The sequence below is a fragment of the Anser anser genome (genome assembly GCF_964211835.1).
Source record: "Anser anser genome assembly, chromosome: 15".
Classification (NCBI taxonomy): Eukaryota; Metazoa; Chordata; class Aves; order Anseriformes; family Anatidae; genus Anser; species Anser anser.
In genome coordinates this window covers 9,324,089-9,351,388 of record NC_139736.1, presented here as the reverse complement: position 1 = coordinate 9,351,388, position 27,300 = coordinate 9,324,089, and the positions used below count along the sequence as shown (strand labels likewise).

The window sequence follows — 27,300 nt, the reverse complement described above, 5'->3', positions numbered from 1 at the left end:
ATTCAGGCTTACAGACCACCCTGGTGGTGCTCACCCTTCCCCCCCGAGTCACTGCTTGCTGGCACTGGTGCTGCTCGTGAAGGTGGCAAAAAGCAGATCCACAAGCCCGTTCTCAAGTTTCGACTCCTTTGTCTCTAGATGAAGTCCTGGTGCTCAGGCCCTGCCCCTCAAAGTTTCTGAGCAGGTTGGTGATGCTGCTGCCCTGACCTCTGTGCCTTTTCCTGGGAGGACACATTGGGGTGACGTCGGGATTGCACCGGTCCAGGCTGGGGCTGCCACAAGTCTCTGTCCCCAAGTGATCTGTTGGGGGGCAGGGGAGGCTGCTGGGGTTGCTTTTATCTGAGCGTTACAAGTCAGGATGCCGAATGCTTCCTATAGAAGATGCTGGTCTTGGTGGCACGTGACATGTCACACCCCACAGAGTGCTCGGGCCACCCATCCTCGTGCCGACCTTGCGCCTGCCTGGCTTCTGTTCCTCCCCTTAGCAGAGAGAAGGGCAGAAACCTGGGGAAACAGCAGTCCGGGAGGGCTCTTCCACTCCAGCTTCTTACTTTCTGTGACTATCCAAAGGTTTTGAGCCAAGTTTGAGCGTAGGGTAGAAACCACAGGCTGGCAGGCTAACAAAACACAGGGCCATAAAATGAGTCAGCAGAAGAGCCGAAGCCGCGGTGCCCTGGCGTGGCTGGAGCCCGGGGCTGCAATTTGTAGAACCAGCGCTGCCCACACACGGCGATGCTGCTATGTGGCCCTGCCTCAGAGAGGATGTGTTATGTGGTGCTTTTAGGAGGATGTTTTGTGACTGACTGAAAACCTGGTGGCACAGCAAGGGGCGCTGCGCGGTCGTGCCGGCAGTTGTTCCTGCTCCTTGTCCCCCTGCCCTGTCCCCAGCTGCTGGGTCCTGCTCTGGGGCTTCTCGCTGTGGCCTCACTGTCCATCCTGAGTCTCGTGCCTGTCCTGAGCTGCTGAAGGGACTGATCGAGCTATAAAATAACACGTGAACAAATAAAACAATAAAATGAAGAGCATTTGGGGCTGCTTCACGTGCGTGGCACTGCTGGAGCAGGAGCGTTGTGGTTTTGGGCACGGGTACCTTCCCCACCATCGCTGCTGCCTGGGCTGCCAAAGCCACCCACAGGTCGCTGCTGTCTCTGGGGACGACAAGAAGTGACAAAGCCCTTGTAAACAGGGTGAAAAACAGCAAAACCAGCAAAAAGGCTTTTCTGCAGTCTGCCACGCAGGAAACGAAAGTGTCCAGCCCAGCGGTATGGCGGGGGCGGCAAGCGGAGGGCACGGCAGCGTTCTGCCTGCCTGGAGGCAGCCTTGGCCCACCACCAAAAATGTGTGTGAGTAGGTTGAGGCATGGATTGGGTTATCAAACCCCGTGTCTCTTGAACCAGCACTAGGAAAACATTTTTCTGTGGCATGGGAGAGAGGCTTATCATGTGGTTAAGGTCCTAGACGGCGACTTGGGGATTTCTGTCCTATTTCCAATGTGACCTTGGAGTATTTGGTTTATTGGTCTGTACCCCAGTTCCTCTGGCTCTTCCCACCCTTTGGTTTTGGGAAGGCTGCAGTGTCTGTGAAAGCAGATCTCTCCTGTGCAAGATTCTGCACCTTGCATAACGTAGGGTAACCGGAGCCGAGGCCCGTGCCACTGTACATGGTGTCACCTTCCAGTGGGAAATCTGGTCTGGCCCTGATCTGCCTGCAAACATACATAAGGTGAGCCGTGTACACAGCAGTGTTGTATCATTTACGCTACAGTGACAGCTTCATTTTCATCACTAGCACTAGAGACCAGTGGTTCGTAGCACTTGGGAAGCAGCACCCTGAAATTTCGGGTGGGATGGTTGCTGCAGTCCCCGGGGTTTGGCTGCAGCAGCTCTTGCGAGACTGCGGCTGACTGCTGAGCTGGGGCAAGGTTCACTGGGACAGGCCAAGCAAAACTTGGACAGAACGATGTCAGTTATGTTGTGGTTCATTCCACAGACTTAGAAAAATGATAAGAAAAGGGAACGTTGCTCCCTGATGTGGACTTTTCATTACTAGCTGTTAGGTATCAGCGCGAGCAGCTGAGTTGGGCGAAGCAGAGAGGTGGGAACTTCTGAAAGAGTCAGAGAACGGCTAGGGGTGGAAGGGACCTCAAAGATCATCTAGTTCCAAACCCCAAAACGTTGTAAATGTTGCAAATTAGGCATTTCCAGTGTGGGTGAAGGAGCTTGTTATCTCGATGCTTTTTTTTTCTCTCTTCTTGTTTAGTTTACTGCAGTCATAACCTATAAACTGATAACACAGACTGCCCGGGACTCGAGCACAGATAGGGTATCTGAACCTACCTAAGCTGGAAAAGCTACTATAAACGAGTGTCAGTACTTATCACAAGCTGTAACCATGTTCCTCAGGTACTGCTCTTCTCTTGTTTTTACCTGATGACCTTTCTGTTGCTGTTTCAGTGTGGTAATCAGTCATAGCACCAGCAATTCAATGTTTACCTGTAAGAAAAGACAAGCAATCAACAGGCATTTCACGTCACTGCAGTGATGTCCCGCCATGCCCTGTTGCAGGTGAAGCGTTGCTTTACCCAACTCGTCCTCGTGCTGCTCTGTGCTCGGGGTGCTGTTCTCTTCTGGTGTGGGTGCTGTGGTCCTCCCTGGTTTGAGCCAGCAGGAGCCCTCTGCCTGCGCTGAGATGGGATGCAGTTGGAGGCAGTGTGCTACGTAACAGAAGAATTTCAGCTTGAATTATCTGTGAGTTTGTGCATCACTGTCATTTCTGGAAAGTCTGGCCTTTGCTATTCAAGTCTGATTCTTTTAGAAAATCTTTTATGACATCTCCACGTTGCTGTTTTTTCCCAGCAAGCACCAGACTTTGTACAATAACGCTTCTGTGCTGGGAGATGGCCAGAAAGTAAAAACCAAAGGGTCTGCTTCGGCATGCAGTTGTGCTCTTACCAGCCTTGCAGGTAGGCTGGGAATCTCTCACGGAGTTGGCAAATACTCGGTGTATAGACACTTTGACACTGATTTCTAACTTCTTGGGAGCAGAGCACCCAAAACTATAGTACAGGCAATATTTACTACGTATTAGTGAAAGGAGCTGATTGTTTTGGACTAAGTGTCCTTTTCCAGCTCCCACTTTACCATGGCATTGCGGGATGTTATACCCCAACACATGTTTAACACCCCTGTCCCCTGTCAGCAGCTAGAACGAAAGAACGAAGCCTCTTTGTCTGCAGTGAATGGTGTCATCTTAGCAACCACTGCAGCTCTCAAATCCTCTGCTCTGCTCGGTCCAAGGGGTGAGATAACTTCCTGCCTGGCAGGCAAACAGCACCAGCGCAGGGCGATCTCAGCACACTGCTGTGCCCCGGGCAGGAAGCGAGCTGCTGGCGCTGGGGCTGTCTTTAACAGGTTCACCCCAAATGGCAGCTGCAGGTTGGGAGGCACTGGTCCATACGGCGAGGGGAGCGTGTGCATTTTACTTTTCTGCTGGGCTTATTTAAATTATTAGTGTTACTTTAATTCAGTTGAAAATGGTTTCGGTGTCCAACCTGCAGGTTTGGCTCTTAAAAGTCCAGTGCGTAACTGTGCTGAACCATGATTTCTGCAGCTCACCCACTCGTTATTTCTATGTTGTTTAGAATTTGGAAGCAGTAGGGTGGTGTTTGAAAGGGGCACTTCCAAACCATAGGCTACATAGGCTATGCACTCTTTTTTCCTCTGTTTTTGATACTACTTGTGAACAGGAAAAAAAGCCTGAAAACTTTCACCTACTCCCAGTATTAGCTGTATATTCGTTCATTCATCTTGCTAACAACTTCCTCCGTTATTATGGGACAAGTAATTTTGAAAATGAAGTCTGCCCTTTAATCCTCCATTGCCCAATGCTTATGGGGGGAGGGAGTTCTGTCTCGGGTAATGAAATACTGTCTGAAGTCCCGTACGCTTGTTAGTAGCAAATTTCACATAATTAGGCTCTTGGCTCTGAAATGTGTGGATTGCGACTGCAGCAAGGTTAATTGCCTGTCATACAGCACGCATTAGAATATAGATAAACCTTAAAGCTGTTAGTCTTGGTTTCTTGTAATGGTAAAGCTTGTACTGCTGAAATCTGAAAGTTAGAGGCACTGCTGAGCATGCCCTTCTGGTGTTCCTATTGTTCTCACAGCTGTCCGCTTTTAAGTAGACACCCTCAGGTGGTTGCACCTACTGCTAGAGCCATGCTGAATCCTGATTACTGAAGACTGAGCCCTAAAATTTGATGAAACCGCTCATCTCAGTGTCAGTATCCTTGTTTTACCTCTTTTGGGTCCTGCTGCCTGGCACCACGGGCCATGATAGTGCTCCAGCATGTCAGGCCACGTCGGTGACACCCAAGGGATGAAGATGAGCTACAGACCAAGAGCATCATTCCCCTAGGCACGGAGGCTGGGAGGTCTGCGGCCCTCCTGGGTTTACCTGGGGGAGCTGTGCTACCCAGTGCCTTGGGTGTTTCACAAAGCAAACTAAAAGCAGAGCCGGGGCTGAAGGAGCCCAGGGGGACAGGTAACTGCTGCCTAAGCCTGGCACCTGGCGCAGGGAGCACCCCGCTCCCCTCGTCAGCTTTCTGCAGCAGCCAGCAGGGGCTGGTGGGTGGCTGTGGCTCTTGCAGCAAGGCAGGGCTGCCAGGCGAGGGCTGTGGTCCTCGTCACCTCGCCCTTAGCACTCAGCCACTCGCCGTGCGACACACGGCTTCTCGTTTCCTCGCCTTGCCCTACCCGGCGGCGTTACCGAAGCAGTGGCGCAGCTGGGGGCAGCACGCAGCCCGGTGTTCTGGTGGCTGCTCAGTGGTGCTGAGCAGGGCTTCCAGCCACTCTTGTCATCCGCTTTTGGGCTGAGTCATCTGCTTTGCCTTGAATTATTCTGTTTTACAACTTTCATTTTGGCTAACGGATTTGTTTTGTTTGTATTTCACTCCACCTGCTCAGTTCCTACGCTTTCAGGAACAGTTTTCTATCAAACACTACCAACCCATGCCATTATTACGAAAAATATTTTTGTCATATCAGTTAATAAATCTCCTGATACTTTTTTTGATTCCTCACAGCTTTCTCTTAAGAAAAAACAAAGTACTCACCTATCAATTTTTCAATCACATGTACTGGAAAGTGGTAAAGCTGCATTGTTTTTCATGGCAATGCAAGAAAAGAAAAATACATGTCTCATAGATTGAAGTAAATGCCTGCCTTGAAAGGAAGGGTTTACAGTGTTTCACATGCGAGGGAACGCATGAATTAATAAGGGTGTTTTGTGTTCAGTATTCATGTGCTTGAATCAGAACACTCTTCATGTTCTTTGTTTTACTGCATGGGCTGTAAATAGCTAGGGCCTGTCAACGTGGGAGAGCAGGCAAAGCAGCCAGAATCTCACGGAGTACCTATATCGCTGTAAGGAGAGTTCTTCAGCTGAAGTCTACTTTATAGCAGAAATCGGAACATGGTGCCACATCATCATGGAGGTGATCTTTGTTGGCTTCAAACTGGGAATGCTGCAGCCTGCTGCAACAGTGGACAGTGCAACAACTGCTGAGTGGGGCAGTGAGTGCCTGGGGGTGTGCTAGGCTGCCAGAGGAGGCTCTTGGGTATCAGTCCATACTTGTGCACTTGTTTAAGCTTCATTTGTAAGTTCTGTTGTGTAACAGAAGTAAGTGCTGGATGCACTTTTGGTTCTGAAATGTACGTGAATTCGGCTGTGTGATGGAGTATTTTTTCTGCAAAAGCAAAGACCTTTTTGAAGCCTGTATCACGGATGTGCAAAAGAAAACAAAAATATGTACCTACTTTGTTCCTGTTTTTGCCCATAAAAGCCACATTTCTCATACTTTTATTTTTTTCTGAGATAATTCAGAGCAACATGTCATGTACGAGTGATGTACACCCCTAATCATGGGGGGGAGATAAGTCCCTCTGTGGTTGTGTATAACAGATATGGGTACAAGTTAATAAGAACAACAGCCAAAATTAGGAGAAGGAAAATGAACAGGACAAACTTGTAGCATCACAGTTTAATTGGCTGCTGCTGATGCACCGTGTTCCACGTGGTAGAGTAATGTCATTCAAAACCTGGCGTTTGTTTACAATATTCTTTTTCAAGGCTTTTGAAATTAGTAATTTTCAAAAGAAATCTCTTCAGCAAACATTGGACTCTGTTTTTCTGGCTTGTAAATAGTCTGAAGCCTTATCTGTTACACGAATCTCCTGCTCTTTCCAGGATGTTTCATATATACAGTAGCTGCTTCCTCTTATAGAAATAACACCATTTGGAAATGAACAGTGCATGCTGAAAGAGCTTTTGTCTGCAATCAAATTGGCAGCGACTGAGAAAATCCAGATGATCTCCCAAAGGGGAGTCTGTGCAGCTGGGCCGTTCTTTGTTAAAGTAGTATTTTGCTCTTACTATTTAAGCACATTTTGTATTCTATCTGCCATATGCACCTGCTGGTATTGTGATCTTCCTGCTATGGTATCAATGCGAGCGGGACAATGCGGAGCGATGTTATGACCAAACCAGCATTGCTCAGAGGCCAGCTGCAGAATGAATGAGTTTATCCCTGCTATGTCTCTAAGAGGAGAGCTGGGAGTGCTGACATCATTTATCTTTACAAATGTAAAGCTATCCAAAGACGAGATTCTCTCACCTCTTCTCTCACCTTCAGGTGACTTTTCTCTGAGCTTAGCTGATAACACGATATTAGGGTTTTGCTGAGGTTTCTTAGTCTCCTGATCTTGATACCGTTTGGCCAGTTGTCAGATCATATCCACTGCACATGTAAAATAATGGTACCCTCGTGTTAGAACACGTCGATGAAAGATTAAATGTAAGTTAGAGATATGACAGCTGTGATTACGGACCTTTTTCAGCTGGGAACGGTTTGTGCTGCCTGGCCCATCCTGCGTTGCATGCAGGAATGGTGTACGGAGGCTTTCACAGCCTGTTTCTTCCTTGAGTTTCTTTTCTGGGCTGATAGCTTGTTTCTTCGTTTGTGTATTTACAGTGAATATTATACCAAGAGTGGCTTTATAGGTACAATAAAAGTAAAAGAGAATATATACTTTCTTGGAAGAAGGCCAATTTTTTTTTTCCCATTCTATTCTGAGATTTAGGCAATGTGAGAATCACAACGACCTGAGTATCTATATAAAACCCAAAAATTAGTCTCAGGAGCCTGATAATCTGACAGTTGAGAATTTACTCTGCTAAACTAAAGCTGTCTAATTTCGACAGATGTGATAGATTAAAGAGAGAGCATCATTGACCTTGTTCCACTTTGTTAGGTATTCCAATTAAGTAGGATGCTGTGGAAACAGAGACCTTGCAGTAATACCTTGGACCAGCAGGACTGAGATTTTAAACGTCCATTTTACTTTAAAAGATGTTCCTGTTAGAGATTTTGTTTGAGTACTAATCCCAGAACACTAATGATTGAGTCTCCTGTAGGGATGTTATCTCTTTCTAACCTCTTAATTAACTGGCTAAATAGACAAGTTTTGTGCTTTTGTGTTTAGAAGCTCTTTAACAAGGTTTGAATCCTTTGGCCGAGCCAAGTTAAGGGCTCAGATTTTGACACCAAAGAAGATGCTAGACTACAGTAAATGCACGTTGTTCTTGGGTATAATGTGCAGAGCTGGGGAGAGACTTTCATCAGGATGGCATTTCAATGGGAAACAAAACAGCAGTGTAACTGCTGCTTGTTGGGAGGAAAAGTTTTGCCAAGATCAAAAATTTTACAGTTATCAAGTAGAGATCAACTTTCTGAAAAGTTCTAACGCCTTAAAGTAGAGGAGCACCAATCAGTTGTAACTTAATAAAGAAACAAATCAAGGGATTAAATCAAAGGTGCAAGGGCCTGTGTGGCTTTGGGTTGTTCTGTAGCTAACAAGCTCTGATCTGTGCCAGTTAGTGCAGCTTCCTTCGCTCGCCCAAATATTGCAGAGATCCTAAAATTCCTGTGTGATGGTCGGATGTCTGGAAACGGAGGACCTTTATGAAAGAAATCTCTGTCATCCTTGTTCAAGCGTGTGTTCCTGACGTTGCCACTTCAGACCAGCAACGCCTCAAAATGCCTTCTTTTCTTCTATTCCAGAGTAATGGCTCTTCATCTGCTTCTTTTGTAGACTCAACCTTGTAGTCCCTACACCAGTTTGGATACTCAGGTTAGTTAGCACCATTCCCCCCACTTCTTGTGAGAGAGAGAGAGAGATGTGGTGCTGCCCTGGGGAGTCCGGGGCTGTGACAGCAGCAGCTGTAGCTCCCAACGGGAGTGCCCGGGGAAGAAGAGAACCAGAGTCTCTACAGAAAACAGGATGGGCTGATGGTGAGGTGGGGAAGGCCTTGGTTTGCAGCTGGACAGCAGCAGAAGTGATCTTGTTTGTTAGAAGGGGGGATACAGTCCTCAAGGCAAAGCCAGCATCCGTTCATTGGATTCTTGTTTCTTGCATCCTCAGCTTCCTTGTGAGTGTTAGGATCCCAGCTGCCTGTGTGTTACTCTACAATAACATTGTGCTGCAGATTTCCTGTTCAGACAATACAATGAGTGGCATTGAATCTCTGGAGATGTCTGGCATGAGAAGGTCAAAGGGACAGAAGGGATTTCACAGAGTCCCTGTGATGTGCTTTCTGACAAGGCAGTATCATTGATTTCCATTCTCACTGATCTTTGGGAGACAGCAGAGGCAGTGGTGCTTGCATACTGAACACAAGTGTTTATCTGGAACCTACCCTTCCAGAGTCCCATGATGACTGCCTAAATATTTCTGCCTTTGTCTTCTGATGGCCATTTCCTGAGGAAAACTTTTGCCTATTCTGTGTTTGTTGCAGCAAGCCTGTTACATCTTTTATGGACCTCACGTTGGAGCCAGGCCTTTGAGTCAAAACTGGCAAGGAAGGATGACACGGTGTAATTATAAAGTGGTGCTCTGTGCTTGGATACGTCCTGAAGTACAAACCTGCGCGTGATGCAGAACTGACAATGCGCAGTAACGATCAGGGCTGTTTTATTACTGCCTCGAAGTGCTGTAAGGACAGGCGTTTGTGTCAGTGAGAGCAGTGTGGCAGGGTGCACATGTGAGTGAGAGAAGGGAATTTCACACTTGGAGGAGGAAACAAGAGGGAGGTCACCAGCTGCAGCAGGTTACAGCTGAGCTGCCCTCAGCCTCAGCACGCTGTGTCCTCCTGCTGCCCGGCCTCAGCGCTGCCTGCGGGCCGAGGCTGTGGGCACTGCTGCCAAGCGACTCCAGAAACGGCTGTTACTGAAATCTATGTCCGCTGCCGAATCCATTTTCTGTAGAAAGCTGTACACATATGCCCTTGAGATGGATGAGGAGAGCAGATAACGACATCCTGTGATGAGCTCGTGACCCTGGGCTCCAGGCTGCGCGCTGGGACCCCGCAGCGCCCTCAGGATGCGCAGGGGACGGACGCTCTCTCTCGGTGAGGTGAAAGTAAATCTGTGTGTCCTTGATGGAAGTCAAAGCACATTTTTGGTTTCTAGCAGTATCTTTAAGATCAGGTGATGTGGTCAAAAGCATTCAGATGAGCAGCGTGTGTTGTTTTCTGTCCGTACCCCCAAGCCAGCAATTCAGGGTTAGGCCTTAGCTGCAAGGTTCTCTTGGATTTGCTGTGAAAAGCATTGTGTGAAAAATAACCTCAGCAGCCTCCATGTTTTGCCGACTCGAACAGGATGTTAACCATGCGGTTAGCAAAGAATCCCCACGTTTGCAGAAGTATCTCCACATGTTTTATTCTCTTCCTTTTCTAGGGGACAGACAGGAGAGGAGCGCAGCGCTGTTTGTGTACGCCGTGCTGGGAGGGCTGCCGGCGGTTTCTCTGCTCTGGTGGTTTCCTGCACGGGGCTGGGATGAATCAGCTTGTTGCAGAGTTTGTCTCCGCTGCCCGCGGGTTTCCTGCCTCGGCTCTCGTTTGGCTGGTTGCAGTGTTGGCATTTGAAGCCCATGCTGTGTGTTCAAAGGGGACAGTATTCTGGAGGCCTTCTCATGAATTTTTCATCATTTCCACTTTTTTCCGTAGTTTTCTGATCAGCTGTACAACAGTTGGGTGTTTTGCAAGTATGGCTGCAGGTGGTCTTTTGAAAGAGAGTAGGGGTGCTCTTGCAGCCTGCTCTGCCTCCACAGGTCTCTGTGCATTCCCCTATAGAGGTACGCTCTGGGGTGGGTGTGCAAGTGAGCAGGGCAAAACTACTTGAGAGCTGAGCAAGCATTTTTCTCTGATATTTCTTCAAGGATAAAATGGTTTCTGCAAACTCAATTCTTGCATAGTTCCGTCACTTCTCTCTTTTAGAGATGCAGCAAAGTATTGTATTCAAATAGGACCTGCCAAATGGCAGCATATCGGCGATCAGTCGGGTTCCTTTAGCACTACCTGTGCGGGGTCGTTGTGCCAAATGATGATGCAGTCAGCCCACTCCTGGTCTCCCTGTTTGTTTGGGATGAAATTCTTTGTGAACAAACCTCACATTTCCTTTCTGTAAATGTCACTGCCAGATAGTGACCAAAATAGACACCTCTGAGCGTCCCCGGAGGTGTTTGATAAAGTCCCATTGGCAGAACTCTTTTGGAGAGTTCAGGCATATTTATCTGCACTAAAACATAAATAAATCTGAGCATGAGTGGGAGGGAAGGAAGAAAATGAAGAGAGGATGAACACTGGTTTCAGCAGCGAGGCAGTTGGCCACTACCTCTGTTCGTGACTCCTTCTCATGGGTTCAGTAGTTACCTCCATCAGCGAGTGGCTGTTTGCGTTTCGCGCGTCCCATCTCCCATTTCACAGAAATACAGAAGCCAAATGAAGTGGCTTCAGCAGCGGTTAGCCCAGAGGGAAATTTTGGCCCAGTTGTTCATTCCCTTGGAGGCAGAGTTTCTCATCTCTGGTGTGGAGAGATCATCATCGGTCTCCTTCCCAAGAAGCTGCTGCTCTGTGGCTGTCGGGCGTTGTGTGGCCAGGTGCTGGGCAGCCCCGCAGAGCTTAGAGCAGCTGGGATGTGGCAATACTAAAACAATAGTTACTGTTATTCTTCCCAGGATATAAACTTCCAGTTCTTCCTTTGCTGTTAGTCAAGACACAACCTGATTTTTGCTGTGTGGTTTCCAGAGGGCGGTCTCACCTGGCCAGCTCGTAGCAAGGGGAGCTGCTGGCTTGTAGCCCTGTTGAAAGCAGTGTGCCGTTCCCCAGTGCTGCCAAAATGTGAAATCCTAAGGTTCCCCAAATAAGCTGGAATCCAAACATGGGCACTGCGTGTAACAAACACGCTGTGCTTGGGGAAGCAAAGCCAGGACGGTTGCACTTGGAGAGTGACCTTAGCTGGGGAGGGTCGGGGGGCGCAGGAGAGGATGGCAGCTTGGCATAGGATCCATGTGTAGGATGCTTTGAAGGCCTCTTCCTCTGGATACAAGTGGTGAAGTAAATGTTGATGGCTGAAGACGTGCAGCAATACACATGCCGTGAAATGGCAAAACCAGGTTCCTTTTTTAATCCCTTCTGTACTTAGAGCATGTTGTGCTTGCGGGGTCAGCCTCTTGTCGCTGGGGAGGGCAGCTCAGGTGCTGGGCACCCCCAGACAAAATGTCTGTTTAACAGTAGTGCCCTCAGAGGGGCTGGGGGAGAGGGCTGCTGGTTACTGTCCTGCCTACCATTGTATTTCATTTATTTTTTTATTTTTTTTTTAAGAGGCAGCTCTTTTAAGAGCAAAAAATCTCCTGTCCTGGAGAGCCTTGTGTAAGGAAAAATATTGTCATATTAAAAGCTATTTATTATCCCATAATTCTTCTCTCTCAAGTTTTCTGGCTTAATTCAGTAAGTGACTCAAAAGGGAAGGTTCACAGCATGCTACTTGTTTGTGGGTGTTGCACTTCACAATGAAGTGCCAACTTTGAACAGCAGCAACAAACCCCGGGCACTTCTTGTGAGTGCCCGGCAAGCAATTTTATACGGCTCTGAAGTGAGTAAGGTGCCTAAATGCCTGTGGGTATATGGCCCCTGGCGAAAACTTGGCAGTTTCTTGCAGTGACTGTGCTCGCTTTAATTGAGAATTTCTCATTCTTATGTGAAAGTAAAGAGGGAGCAGCATGTTTTGCTGCCTGCTGAGAAACATGAAAATAAAGTGGATTTGCACGGGCTTACCACTGAAATCCTCACAGTGCAGTCCCTACAGAAACCCCCAGTGCAGTCACATCACATCACTGAGCTGTCAGTGTCTAATAATCAGATGCACTGATCTGGGCAAAGATAAGCCCAGAAACACAGTGGCTAGAAACTGAGGGGCTGCTCAAGCTTTCACAGCTGTTGGATTCTCCTGCGCATCCCTCCATGTCCGAGCAGCAAGGCAGGAGCGATTCAAGGGCCTTTCCCAGGCAAGCGTTGCTGGTTCAGGGAGGCTTCTCCTCGAGTGCCGCTGTGCATCACCCCTGCCTGTCTCACCTTGAAATAAAATTCCTTCACAGTACTTCACAGTATGTAAAAGACTTCCAGAGATAAAAACATACAGCGGCCTGGGTCCCCTGGTGGGCGATCTGGGGCTCTCCTGGCCTACCTGGAGCAGCACAGCTCATGCTGCAGAGGAGCTGGCTCCTTGCATTCGGTGAGAAGCCAACAAGACACGTGTGGACACCACTGGCTGGTGCCACTGCTTGTGCAGCGCCCTGCATGCCGCCTTCTTGGTGCTTTTTGCTTGAAACAGTGCCCTAACACAAGCTCTGTTCCTGTTTTATTTCGTTTTCTGTAACAGCTACAGGTAAATGGAGCTGAGAAGGCTTTTGTGATGTTTGGTTTTGTTTTTTTCCTGCGATTTTTTTCTTCCTCTGGTTACTCTGGGATTAGACCTGCATAGCGTTAATAGCTGTTGGGTGGCAAAGTGGTTTAAAGTAATAATTACATTTTTAGGGTGGTGAAACATAGCACAGAAAGTAAGAACAACCACAATATGCACAAATAATCTCTTAATAATAGATAATAATTGGATAAATATAGACATTCACGGCTGTGTTTTACATGCAGCGTTTTGCAACTCCGCTTAGAAATGTAGCTACGGCAACTTTGAAGTGGCTACGTCCACTTTCATGTAACACATGGGTGATTTTTTTTCTCTTTTCATAATTAACCAATACTTCAAGTACTGGAGAGCACAGTACACGGAGAACCTACTTCTAAACCTGTTGCTCTCGATTATATGAATAGGACTAAGGTTATTTTGCTTGCATGCCTGGGCTGCTGCAAACATCTCGTGTATTTTTTCACAGTAACCTTCCTTTTGCAGCCTCCTTGGCAAAGCTTTCCGGTCACTGTAATTTTGCCTCATTTTCAGAATTTGCTGGTCTCACTTGCAGAGGGGTTCATGGGGCCATGGGCTGGCAATAAAGGCCTGTTAGTGGCTGGTCAGTCCCGTGGGGGTATGGAGGTGCCATCTGGTCACAAGAAAGACTGCGAAAGGGGTAGGTTGCAGTGCCGAAGCCAAAGTAAGATTACAGAGATGACAACAGATAGGTGGTTTCCTGACTTCCAGTGGTGTTTATTGCCCCGGTTGATGATGGTGTTGAAACGGGGGGCTTATGCGTGGCACAGTCAGTTGTCACAGCTTAGCTGAGCATCCCTGGAAGTGGTGGGATTTTGTCAGAAAACACTTTTCTGTGGCAAATTAGGACGTAAGCTAATAATCTTTGATTACCCAGAATACTCCCTATATTTGCTCTTCAGTAAAGAGACACCAAATCTGGGGCTTGCTGGTCCAGATCTCTGTTAATAACAACACCAACATCATGGCTCAGTGTCATTCCAGGATGGAAACACGGTGACCTGGCCAGGACCAGGCGGTGCTTTGGCCGCAATGAGGCTGGGTCCCGCACCCGCTGGCCCTCCCGCTGATGGAGTGCTTCCCTGCCGCGGCCCAAGGCACCCCGAATTTGGGGCTTGCCTTCCCGAGCTGAAGCCAGACCTGGCATTATCGCCTAAGCTCCTTACACTGTGTGCGTGGACAGAGCTGACGGCTTCTGAATGGGATTAGGGAAATCTGTCACGCTGTGAAAATACCGAGGGTGGGAGATTGCCACATCTCACGCTGCCGGAGCCCGCAGGCAGAGCTGTGACGTGCCTGCTCACTGCGTGGCCCATCACCCAAAGGCATTGCTCCTGTCCTTCCCTGAAGGAAACCAGGAGCAAAGCAGCCCCCCAAGGCTTGCTTCTTTCTGGGACACAGATAGGGTGTACCCAGGAGGTGGGACCCCCAAGGGACCCCCATCTCTGTAGGCAGCAGGGACCGGACAGGGGAGAGCACGAGCCCATCAGTTAAGTGCGTTCCCTGCTACTTGCTGCAGGACTGTTTCTATGCAGTACAATTATACAGATTATTCCATGGCTTCCCAGGAACCAGGAAGAATTTTTTTATTATTATTCCTTTGTTTCTGTGTTTTTTGACATTTAACTGTACTCTCTCTTATGTAGCAAATGTTACCTACCTTTTGTAATTGTTCGTGATGACTGTCTCCTAATGCTGGAGATTTTAGCCAGCAAGCACAACAATGTTAATAAACTCTAATAATAAGGTCATGATACTAGAAGAGCAAGCGCTTAGTGCCTATAAAATGACACTAAGTTAATTAGTTATGAAATATTACCTAGATGCTAATTTGGCTGTGGCCTTCCCGCGGCGTTGTTGGGCGGTAGGCAGGACACACGCGACGCACTCACCGGTTCCAGAGCTCCTATCTGGGGGCTGAGTTTGGGGCTTTTGTTGGCACTTCTGTTGTGATGCTTCATAGCTGCACAAAGTAGCTTACAATGGCCAAATGAAAAAAAAGAAGAAAAAAGCATAAGATAATTTAAATAACAAATCAATGACGCTTTATCAGCAAGTGCCAGATCAGCTTGTGGTAACCTTTGTGCAGGTCTGCTGCCTGTGCCTCTGTGAAAACACTGACATGGAGTGGTTGAGAGCTGGGTTAAATGGAGGTCGTTGCCTTTTTTAGGTATCAAACTGATGACTGACATACTTTCCTTACTCATTTTTTCTCCAGTTTGAGCACATAACTGTATCCTTTGTAGCCCTACCTTTTAAAACTGACACAGAGACATAAAACCCGTGGGATTTTGATCTCAATTTTTAGATCCTGATGACGAACAGAAGTTGGAAGCCACCCTGCCCTGGCCTCGTTTGTGTCACCCTGTGCAGGACTCCCTTTTTGCCAGGCACGAGGGGTAACTCGTGGAGTTTCCCTCCCTTAAAGTCATTAGCCTGGCCCAAAAAGCGCTGGTGCTGTGCAAGTGCCGTTACTGCCCGTGAGCTGGTTCTGTGGGGAGGTTTTTGCACGTGTATCACTTGGCTGTTCATAAGGAAATAAGTGATTGCATGGTGGGGTTTTGTTAAAAGGTACCCAGTAGATTTTCCTAGGTTGTGCCACGGGGGAGAAGTTGCCCAGCCTGCAGCCTGGGGGGTTGCAGGTTTAGGGACGACGGTTTATTTATCCACGGTCACGCTCCCGCTGAGCTAAAGCAGACTGGCCTGTTTATAAAGGGTGGCTTTGAGAGTCTGAAAACTTCAGAGAAACCTAAACTCAAAGGAAACTCTTGTTTGGAGCAACATCTGCAGCCGGCCAAGCTGTAGCATTGAAGTGCTCCCACCCACACTCACTGTCTGGCCCGGCTGCAGCGACACCAGCAGCACCGAACAGCTTCTGCAGGGCACTCAGCAGCTGGGCCCGGTCTCTGGGGGAAGCGGAGGGCTCAGTGTGTGCCTGGTGTTGGTGACACGGGGCGGTGGGAGGCTGCCTCGTGGCCTGCACGTCCCTTCCATCGCCACGAAGCACTGGTCACTTCTGCAGCGCTAGCTCGGGGGGGGGGGGGCAGAGACCTCCTTCATGCTCCAGGCACTGGTAAGTTCTGTCTGCGCTTAGACTACGTACGGAAATCTTCATGTAAACTTCCTGCTGCTTCGCCTTGTCCCACTAGCAATAGTTTTCATAAATGTTGGTTCCAGCTTTAAAAAAAAAAATAAAAAATTCCTGTGCGTAGTACAACAAGGTGCGCACACCCCTTTGGAAGCTGTTCCTTTACTGTGCTGTACAAGAAGTTATTAATGAGCTGTTGGGTTTTACTTTCACGCACAGTGACACTATCAGGAATGTTCCTTGGGTCCCTGCCATATCTGACCACTGTGTGAAAATTCACTCTGAAGGTTATGCTATTAAATCATGAGAACCTTACTTAACATTGCATTTACTCCAGATGGATCTGGGAGACGTTGGAATAGCATCCAGTTTACACTAGGCGTGCCAGCAGAGGAAGTTAATCAAGAATTGTTGGTCCAAGGTGAATTCTTGCTCTGTCTTAGCTTGAGTGACTTTCCAAGCGAGACTCCCACATACTGAGCAAATCCGTTCGGCTCCAGGATTAGGGTGTGTATTTTGAAAAGCCCTATTTCCTTGAAGATGCTCCCAAAGCAGCGAGCTGAGCCTTCCTGCTCCCTCCTTCCACTTCCCAGCTGGGCTGCTGGGTGCAGCCCCAAACTCGGGCATCAAATACTGGCACCAGTTGGGGAACTCCATCCCTGGTCTGTGCTGGGGTGGTTTTAGGGCAGGTGGGGGGAGCCCAAGTCTGAGCATCACCAGTGAGTCAAGCATGTGCTGTAAAGAGTCAGGTTTTTGCTGGGATCACCAAAACCCTCCAGTTCTTCAGCTGGCTGTGAAAATGCAGTGTTAGCCAGCTGTGGAGGTCAGCCTGGGAAGCTCTATAGGGTCAACAGAGAGGGAGGTTTGCTCTCTGGTGCAGATGCTCTTTTCCTGAAAGACTATTTCACTGTTGTCCTTGTGCTTTTCCTTTAGTTCTGCCTGCCCTCCCTTCTTGTCTCCCTACGTAAATGTTGTGGCTCTGACCACACATGCTTTGTCTCCTTGGTTTCATATTCTTAATTCGGCTTTAACTTTTAGTTTGATGTTTTTCATTATCTGAGGGTTTTTTAAAATGCGATTTCTTCTGCTTAATGTTTGCGTTCCCTCTGTGGCAGCATATTTTGTTCCTTACAGATAACAAAATGCTGCCTGCGCTGGAACACTTTCCTGATGTCCTTATTTCTATTATTGTCTGTCTTTGTGATATGGTACGTGCCTGAAAACCTAAGTATTGTAACGTCTGAAGCAGTACAGCGAGGGCTAAGTTCTGTGCATGCTGTTTTCTTGGAGAATGCAGTATTTTTCTATTCAGATTCAAAATTATAGGACTTGGGCTGAACTTAGCCCTGCAGCTTGTCTTGTAAGTTAGGAAACTGTTGTTTTTAGTAGATAGTTTAAAGTCTTCAATAACTCTGTGTTTCTGCACAGGAAAATACCTGGCAGAGCTGGGTAACAGCCCTCACCCAGTACAACACCAGGGGGTGTGCGGGGCGGGCAGCTGTCCCGGTGTGCTTTGAACTGAAGATGTCACCTGGGTGGTTCCCTGGCTCCGGCCCTTGCTGCAAAAACACTTGCTTATGATTCTAGTGAAACAGCTTTTGCTGCCTTAATAGGCATTTGGATTAATTATTTATCAGCAGTAATGCTGAAAGGGAATGAATTTCAAAGATGTATGCACTTTGAGTTGACACGGGGCAATAACTGCACTTAAAGTGCCTGCCTCGGCGTGCCCTACGGAGGGGGGCAGGACCCATTAGGCCGGTCACAGTCACGGGAGCGCAGCTGGTCGGCAGAGAAGTGCCGGGAGCTTTCTGAAGATGCTGAACTGCGTTCGCCAGGGCCCTTGTAGGCAGGCTCCTCTTGGTCGAGGTCTGTGGAGCTGAGTAGGAAAAGCTGCTCTTGCCAGTTACATGTTTTAGAGATTTGAGGTGTTTTTTTACTTCCTTTTAAAACAAAATCAAATCTTTTGGTAATTTCATAAAAGATGAGCAGCAGATACTCCTTAAACCCAGGGCTGTGTTATGTGTGCACATGCCAGAGAAGTCCCAGCGGCTCAGGCTTTCTCACTGTGGCAGACCAGGCGGGTTCGTGAGCAGTGATGGTCACCAGGGTGTGCAGATTTCGGAGAGCCCTTCCAGCCCAGCCTTTGGAGTGTGGTAGGCATTCATCCAGTTAACAGAGAAATAGCATGTGTGCTTCAGGCTCTCTGAAGCATCAATATCCCCCCCCAGATTATTTTTTTAGGGAAAAAAATAAAGGCTAGGAAAGGAATTTTATCTTCTCAGTCTCCTAGTGGCCATGTTTTTGACACAAACTTCAACTATGCAATAGCAAAGATTGAATGTCTGCCCAAGGGAGCAGCATACCTCAGCCTGGGAAGTGCCAGTAGGGCACATCTCACCGGGGGTCAGAGTTTGGGCTCGAGGCTGGGACGGAGCTCAGGACTGGTAGGTGGCATCTCTGTAAACGCAGCTGCCAGCGAGTGTCACCAATAGCCAGAGGCAAAGCCTTACGGTGCAGGTTTAATTAAAGAGTTGCAGGAAATAGGCATCGTCTGAACATTATAACACACAGCAGGAATTTGAGTTAAAGCCAACAGATAATAAGAATTAAACCGCATTTTAACCATGTGCATTTCAAGGATTTATATTTGTTGCAGGAGCTGAATAATAAATTACTATAGTGCCGTAACTGGTATTATATATGACCTTATAAAATGTTGCAGTCCTTTCGAGCATTTATTACTAAGTAAAAAATTAAGAGTTTTTTTTTTCTAGCTATCACACTTTAATAGTTTTTCCAAGTTTAAAATTGGTTTTGGAATGTAGCCTGGAAAGCACAATTATACTTGCATCATTTTGTGTATATAAAGTAACTTATTTTTAGAAAAAATTTGCATAGATTACTTCTACACAGGTATATGAAGACATAAAGGTACTAGCTGTAGGAGGATAGCTGTGAAGTACTTTGCTATTCTTTGCCAGAATTTCATTTAATCATGAGATATCATCTCAGGGATGGAGAAGCACTGTGGAATATCAGAGCAAACTTAAACTCCTGTTATGTGTTACTGGAGACTGAGAAAAATGATAGTAAGCAACAGTAGCTTGAAGAATATCTCACATCTGCATAACCAGGTATGTGTACATCGGAGCAAGAAAGCTAACAGAAAGGAATTGTTGCAACTGTTATCAGTTGCTGTTTATCAGGTGGAGGAGAGCCAGTAAGGAGAGCCAGTAAGCACTCCCAGTGCTGTCTGACATCAGGCCGTGAGCTGCCGGCCAGGTCACTGTTCATACGGCCTTCTGGTCCTCTTCTCCTTGCACGGTTCTTCGGCAGCCACTTCTTGCAGCCTGCAGGCTGAACTGAAAGCAGCGTTTCATTCCCCGGTGCCCTGAAACAGGGTTTGCAGAAGGATCTCTCCGTCGCAGCTCCATCCCTGGCACATCTGCAAGCCTGTACTGTGTAAGGTGAAAGGCCCACTTGGAAGTACCCCTCCTTGCGGGACTTTTTTCGGTGTCTGGATGTGGGGATGCTGTATGACCCCTGTGCCCTGTGGTTATGGGATACCCGTGGGTGTACACTGAAGTTTGGGCTTCTCTTGGCTTGGAGCTGTTGTCAAACATCACTTCCACTGCTCGGTTTTGTAGGGGCAACGTCTGCTTCTTTTACTGATAGCTGCTGTTGACTTCTACACATTGGAGGGTAATAAAGTAATTTTTGAAGTTTCTTCGTTAAATTTGGTTGAAAAAATGAAACCATATGCAAAGAATGAGTCTGGCTTTGGCAGCAGGAATAAAAGGTGACAGCTCGGGGTGGCTCTGGGCAAAGCAGCTGGTGAGCTCTGAGGAGAGCCATAGATTCTGAAAATCTTCTGCTAGCTGTGAAAATATCACCGCATTCATGTACTAGGGTGAGGTGGGGATGTGGTGGTTCCTGTGCCTGCCTGTAACGCTTCATGTCTGGGCTGGTAGCTTCCTGAGCACCTGATGGCTTCTTCCCAGGTGTGGCTGCTCCAGCTGGGCTTTTTCACAGGGACCTACCTTTATTGTAGTTGTACTTCTGGCTCAGTAACTTCCAGCCAGCCTTCCAAACTGGTCCCGGGACGTCTGGTTAGAGCAGGCCTCCTGTATGATATGACTGCATGTAGGTAGAACATGCGTGTATTTCCCCTTTTCGTGGTCTCTGTGATGATTTCTCCTAGCACGTTTGCTGCCATGTAGCCCAACCTTTCCTGCGTCTGCCAGGGACACTGAGAGGCCTCGTCCTAGAGTGCTTCCCCTTGGTGATGGGCCTTGGGTCCTGGGGCAGCAGCACCCTGCTCCTTAAGCCCTTTCCTTTGCCTTAAATATTGCTGGTGTTGAGTGCACGGTCTCTCTGCTTTTGGTTTTGTTGTTTGTAACATGTATTAATATATAATGCTAAAAAATAGTTTTGCTTCAAAAGAAATGCAGTGCACTTCCTGGTTTACAGCTGTGGTCCAGTCACGCTCCCACATCAGCATGGCATGAGGTATGTGCAGTGATGGGGGATCAGTAAGTATGATCTAATACTGGTGCTCCTCTGCAGAGCCACATAAATATAAAACTTGGCATTACTTTCAAAACCTTAGCAGTATCTCCTTGCTATTCAACGAAGTGTTAAGTCGCTGCCCAGAGAGCACAGGCAGGAACAACCTCCAGGCAGATTTCTAAACACCGAGAGGAGCATAAGGCGAGGCGTTTGGTATTCGTGCATCAGCCTTCATGCCTCGCTCTTTCGCTTTGTTTGTTTTCTTTCTGCTCTTCTGTGAGGGCAGAAGCATATAGGCAAATGCTAGCCAAGAGTAAACATTATTATCTCTATTATATTCATTACGAAGCTATGTAAGTCTGTCTGGGTTCCTGCACTTTTACCTGAGGTGGTGCCATGGTCTGAGCGTGAGAAAGGGGCTGCTCCAAGAGCTGCTGCTGGTGCCGGCTGCTCGGCCCCTCCGGGGATGCCTGGGAAGGGGTCGAGCCCCGTCTCACCCCTTGGTAGCAGCCCGAGGTGTCACTACTGCACACAGATCTGCTGTCCTTACGGGCCGTCCAGGATTGTATGCCTTTATTTAAGTGTGAGCTCGGTTGCTTCTGGTGCTCACACGGCATCTGCTCGAACCAAGGTGCCTTTGGAAGGGCCGTGAGCGGCTCATGGGCCCTGCAGTGCTGAGCATCCTGCGCGCTGCGCAGGAGAGAGCAAGTGCATGCAGGGAGGAGTGCATAGCCAGCCTTAGCTAAGTAATTCGCTGTGCACTGTTTCTCTGCTTATGATTCAGTTTTAAAGGCCCTTTTAAGTGAAATTGGATACACTACAAAGTGTTGGTTTCATGTGTTTTATTTGCAGTTTAATCAGCGTGATCCAGCTGCCAGTGCAGGGGAAACCAGAGCTCGATTTTTAATTATCCCTGCTTTGCCTGAGTTAGGAATTCCCAATAGTGCCGTCTGAGAAAAGATGCCAAAAACCGCATTGTTCTTTAATTAGCTGTTGTAATTGTTTCAGACTAATCTCCATGATTAGCAGCAGCATTAAATACAGCAGTAAGAATAGGCCTGCCCTCTTTGTGCTGCCCTAGTAAACACAGTATTCTTACTTCTGGTAAGGGACATAATATAAAATCAATTAGAAGCCAACTAGTGTTGATTGGAAAATGATAAAGAGCAGCTACCATGAAGTGCAGATTGCTTTGTAAAGTTGGTTTATAACTGTGCTTCTGGGACATCTTAATTGCTCAGTTTTGGGGGAAAACACTAGAATAACAGGCTCTGTTACAGAGATGCCTTTGGGGATCTTGAAGAGACTCCATCCTCTGCAAAGCCCTAAAATAAGCTTTGCTGTTGCTGAGGTTAGTGCCTGTCTAGTTTTTAGGGAAGGGTCGTTTGTTCTGTCTCAGCAGGTGCATTGTCAAATACAAACAATTGCAGACTATTCCCCAAAGAAATTGGGTTTTTATTCGAAGTTCATTTAAGCTTTATTCTGAGGCCCGAAGATGCTCTGCAGTGGGGCATTTGTAATGGGAACGCAAGGAACATTGCAGCCCAAGCATATGTGTTAGATCTGCTTCAGAACAGGTTGTGATATTTAGGCATTTAAAGACAAAGGAGAAACACTTAATGAGATAAAGCACAACTCCCATGCCAGCTTTGATGGGTTTGAGGCACCTACTGAGGTACCAGTTATTATCCTTAGGTCCCTAAATGCCTTTGTAAAGTTGTCTTTAAGTGTCACTGCATGTGGGAAAAAGAGGAATTAAACTCCTGGAAAATGCAGACTTAAGGTCAGTCATGCAGTGTAAAGGGAGCATTTATGAGAGCAAAATGAGCACTTGTAGGGAAATGTAATTGTTGTAGCGATGGTTGTAGTCACAGACTGTGGAAAAGTGAGTATTTTGGCTGATGGTATGTTTCTGTAGGGCGATTGATGTAACTTGTTACGTCTTTCGATGACGTCTGTCAGAGCCACCACACTCAAGTGTCCCCAGCAGAGCTGGCAGCGATGATCGGGTTGTCCACGTCAGGGCATGAGTGGCACAGACCTGGGAGAGGATTTGCCAGGGAACACAAGAGGAAAGTTTTGGGCTCTGCAGCCTTTGAGGTGGAGCACCAGCAGCTTAAGACTGCTTAAACCACTGGGATGAGCTGAAAATGGGCAGAGAATTTGACAGTATATAAAACAGCAGCCTCAGGTTTCTACAGGAGTCCTTTCACCTCAGAGCTAAGCCAAGACATGCTTCTGTTGCCAAAACTTATTTCGTATAAAGAGAAAAGATTTAAGATCCTGCCTTCCAGTTTGGCACACTACAAAATTTCTTTCAGAAGTACAAACCCTGAAATTTCTGACTGGAATTAATAGAGAGCAGCAGGTTACTCTGCTGATAAGGGATCGTTAGCTTTTATAAATGGGTTTGTGTCAGACATAGATCCATCATATGGTAAACTTAAATGCCCTCATTGCTATAAATTTATGTTGATTCTGTGCATTTGCATTGTGCAGAGCACTGCTACAAACTAAACCCAAAGTTGCCCAAAGGAAGGGAACGCTTTTAGCCAGTTCAGTCATCTTGTGCTCTTAGGTTAAAACTGCTAGGTTTGAAGTCCCTTGTTGCAAGGTCCTGACCCTTTCTTCCCCTGGATGGCATATGAAACAACTAACTTTTTTTTCTTTTATTTGCTTATACACGACCTGAAATGCAGTTTTGATACATTGCTCCATTCTGATACGTGAGTTTTCATAAATAGTTTGCAGTAGTGAAAATAGTAGCGGGGCGAAAAAGAAGAGGAGGGAAAAAAAAGGTAAAAAAGATAGAAGATGAGGAGGAAGAAAATCCAGGAGGCAGCCAGCAGAGCACAAATGGCCTGAGCTTAGGCAGGTTTGAGGGAATTGCATGGATTTGGGACAGTGGGAAGCAAATGCTGGTACACATCCCATCTGATGGAACATGCTGGATGGTGTTTGACCTCTGCAAGATACCTTGGGAATGCCTCGGAGGGGTGGACTGATACTAATGATGTTTATATATATACATTCATGTGTATATATATACACACATGCATATAAAGTTAAATAATTCTGATCCCTCTCAGGCTCACTAGCAGTGCATCTAAATAGCTGGACCGTAAAACCTGCTTTACGTTTGCTATAAAATCACCTGCGGCTTCATTGCCCTTGCATAATACTGTTTTGTGGCCGTTATTAAGGAAAACGTTTCTGAGCATGTATTTTAAGTAACTAATTGCCATGCAAGCGCTGATTGCATAACTGCTGTAGAGGTCCTCCTGCCGCTTCCAGCAGTGGCCAGTCCAGCCTGACGGCAGAGAGGAGGAGGAGGAGGTGGAACCTTCGTCTCTGGCTTTGGCAGCCGGGTGAGGAAATTCTTGTTTCCTAATCTCACATCTTGACCAAGCCATCTGCAGTAACAGGCCACCTAAACTTTTTTGCAACTATGTTATTTTAAGATTTTTTTAGTCAGCAACAAAGAACACGAAATTTTCTGTTCTTTTTTTTTTTCCTTGGGTTGCAGTGCAATTATGCCGCTGATGTGCTCATTATGATTTGTCTTCAGTAATCCTTAGGGACTCCAGAGAGCTGCTTCCATTAGACTATTAAGTTCAGGCTGTACCGCCTGTATCAACTAGCAGAATTTCTATTTAGAGATAAAACCACATTAGAGTCGGAGCACATTTCTTCTGAATCTCACACATGCGCACCTTGCCATGGGACTTACTGCAGAGCTGGTTGAAAAAAAGTAATCCCCTGTTTTCCTTTTAAACAGGCTGTGCTTTGCTTGTTGTTGAGCTGTGGGCAGCCCTGAGGGTGTGGATGGGATGATTTCAGCAGCCCCAAAGCCAGCTCCTTCCCCGGCCAGCACGCACCCCACCCCTGCCTTCACAGCAGTGAGCTCCTGTAGCTTAGAAACACGCAGGAGTCTTCCCAAATAAATCAAATTAGGCCTTCAATCGCAGGAATGTCTGTGGGATTCTTGCTGGGAAAGCACTCTGTAGTGCTTTGTTGCATGAAGTACCCCAAAAGTTTGGTGCAGGACTGAGAAAAGCCACTGCCTCCAGGCGTGGGTGTGTGTTTGAAGCCATTGAGGTCCTGGAGGTGCCCTGGCCCTGTGAAGTGTTGTGGCAGCCTGACGGGCCTGTCAGCGGGGCCAGGAAGGCCCTGCTGCCTCCTCTTCCTCGCCAGCAGCTGCCTAACATACAGCAGAGTGAAATAAGTGGAAATCAATTGACTCCATCCGAGTGTCTTTCTAGTTTAAGCCCCGTTCTTTCCTGAGCATAGAGCTTCCCTGATGTACCAGCCGAAAATCCGCCCTGACAGAGAAGGTTATTTATTTATTTATTTATTGGTTTTATTTTATTATATGTCCGTTCTCTAAACAGCTGAGCGCTGTGGGAATTTCCAAATGGTTTCAGGAGCAGGTGTCAGAGGGCTCCCTTCAGGGAGCAGCCGCTCCTTGCCGTTGGTGGCACAGAGCTTTCCCTGTGGGCACACGGAGGTGGCAGCAGGGCCGGGGCACACACACGGAGGTGGCAGCAGGGCCGGGGCACACACACGGAGGTGGCAGCAGGGCCGGGGCACACACACGGAGGTGGCAGCAGGGCCGGGGCACACACACGGAGGTGGCAGCAGGGCCGGGGCACACACACGGAGGTGGCAGCAGGGCCGGGGCACACACACGGAGGTGGCAGCAGGGCCGGGGCACACACACGGAGGTGGCAGCAGGGCCGGGGCACCCTCCTTTCCTTCCCAGAGCTGCCCGGTGCCCGGGGCTCCCCAGGCTCCACAGTGGCGGCTCTGTGTGGAGGCCGGCAGAGACGCCGGCTTCCTGTGGCCACCGCCGGGCTCCGGCCCCGCTCGCCGCATGGCCCAGGCTGAAAGCTCCTCTGTGCTCCGGCACAGGCCCCTTTTGTGTGTGCAGAGTGGCCCGGGGCTGGTTCAAGGATTTCTGTGTGAGGACACAGGAGGAGGCCGCGATGGCACCTCAGCGGAGCCGCAGACAGCCGCTCTTTCAGCCACTGTAGGAAAGCAGCGTTACTCTTTCAGCAAGTACAGGATGCTGAGCAAAGTCTCCCAGGTAGGTGTGGGGAAGAATTCCTTTTCTGTACTCTGAAAATTAGCAGTGAATATCATTTTTAGTTCAGCCCAAAAGTGTACTGCAGCGAAGGAAATCTTTCTGGTCTCCTGTTCGCTGCTAGTACTGAGAGATGTTTCCCTTAGCTCTGAAAATATTTATATTGATCTGCTCTAGGTTTGTGCTTTGGCCATTTAATGACGTACTAAGTCTTAAAATCACAAAGTCCTGGGTGCCTTCTCGTTTCCTTTGCTATCGTATCACATTGGGCATGGCTCTGCTTCCATCTCAGGTGATGGACAGCTTCAGGTCTGCCCCTGCTCAAAATACCAGCTTTAAAAAAGGGTATTTTGAAACAAAAAAAAAGAAAGAAGGGGTGAGGTCCAATTGGCAGGCTGCTTAACTGGAGGATACAGCAATGAGTTCACGTCTTATAACCTGCTTGGGTTCGTTATGAGAGTACAGACCTTTAATGGTGTAACTGTCGTTATTCAGCATGAGATCCCTTGGATATGTCACTCCCTGGTGTTTTTTCTAACATCCAAATAAAGGTGAAATGCAAATTCAGAAAATCCCAGATCTTAAAAATAAAAATCCTGATATGGTCATCTCTATTTCACATACAATTAAGGCTGGAAGAAAAGATAGTGTGTTGTTGTTTGTTTGTGTGTTTGTTTAATTAGAATTACTAACTTGAAGATTTTTCTTAAGTATTAAATCTATTTCTCATTTATCTTATGGTTTGAAAAAGCCATTAAATTAGATGCTGGGAAATCATGAGTTTAGTCTTCACAGTGCTAGAACATGGGCAGAGCCCACGGCCGTGAGTGGGTGGCGAGCCAAGGACAGGGTCACATCCAGCACTGCGCAAAGAGCTGGCTTTTCGGCTGTTGTTCTGCTGAGGCTGTAACGAGTAACAGCAACATGAGAATATAGTTTTAGTTCATCAAGCGGGCTAATCAGAAAAAAGAGCACTTGAGCAACCCTTTCTCCTCTGGGTTTTCCCACATCCCTTCGACTTAAAGGATGATTTGTAGTGCTGTCATACATCTGTCTCCCTCCCAGTTTTGCAGGTGACTTCATAGCCTGGATCCTTACATCTATTCATATGAGTAAATAAGACAGATAGGGTTTCAAAGGTATGTATCTCATAGACTTGCTTAAAACTTCAGTATGCTTTGGGACCTATTTTGGCCTTTTCACGACTGATTTGATTAATTATTTTTCTATGTTAGGAAACTTCTTTATTTGAAAAAGTCTCTGTGTAGAGCTAAAAAGCTTTCATGTAATAGCTGACCTGTTAAAAACCTGCAAAGTAAAGAGCTATCATTCATTAGTTCTAATTGAATCCTTATGCTCCTTCAGATGACGACAGGAATTCAGAGCCATGCCTACATACCATTTTACAGCTTGTCTAAGTTGCTTCTTACCTTGTTTTGTTCTTCCTGCATATCAGAATACACATAGAAAATGATGCACATTCCCGTCATTTGCAAAATAAAATGTATATCTCTGTGTGATTAGTTTCTTAAGAAGCTAACAAATTGCTGAATTTTCCAGGCTAATCTATGCAAGAGGTTTCATTGCTTGTAAGGCTAGGTCTGAAACCAGCATTACATGTTTTTGTTGTACTCCTGGGAAGGTGAATTACTAAAACATGCAGGCAGTTTTCACTGGGAGGCACAGCAATGGGTCAGCTGCTGAAGAACCACTGTCGGTGGCCAGGCAGGGCAGGTGGCTGCCCTGAGCCGGGGCACACGGAGGCCGCCAGTGTAGA

The 27,300-nt window shown here is 47.4% G+C and overlaps 1 protein-coding gene across 4 annotated transcripts in view; it reads left to right on the top strand.

Moving 5' to 3' along the window:
• Nucleotides 1-27,300, top strand: part of XYLT1 (xylosyltransferase 1) — a 192,572-nt gene that overhangs the window by 41,037 nt on the left and 124,235 nt on the right. The window contains exon 1 of one of the 4 annotated variants that reach the window (XM_083800132.1): nt 15,907-25,526. The exons of 2 other annotated variants lie outside the window; for them this stretch is intronic. In XM_083800132.1, the coding sequence (XP_083656258.1) occupies nt 24,855-25,526 (672 nt within the window). In that variant the 5' untranslated portion in view covers nt 15,907-24,854. Of the gene's footprint in view, nt 1-15,906; nt 25,527-27,300 lie in introns of those variants that run through there. One more of the 4 variants, XM_083800134.1, reaches the window with a different exon arrangement.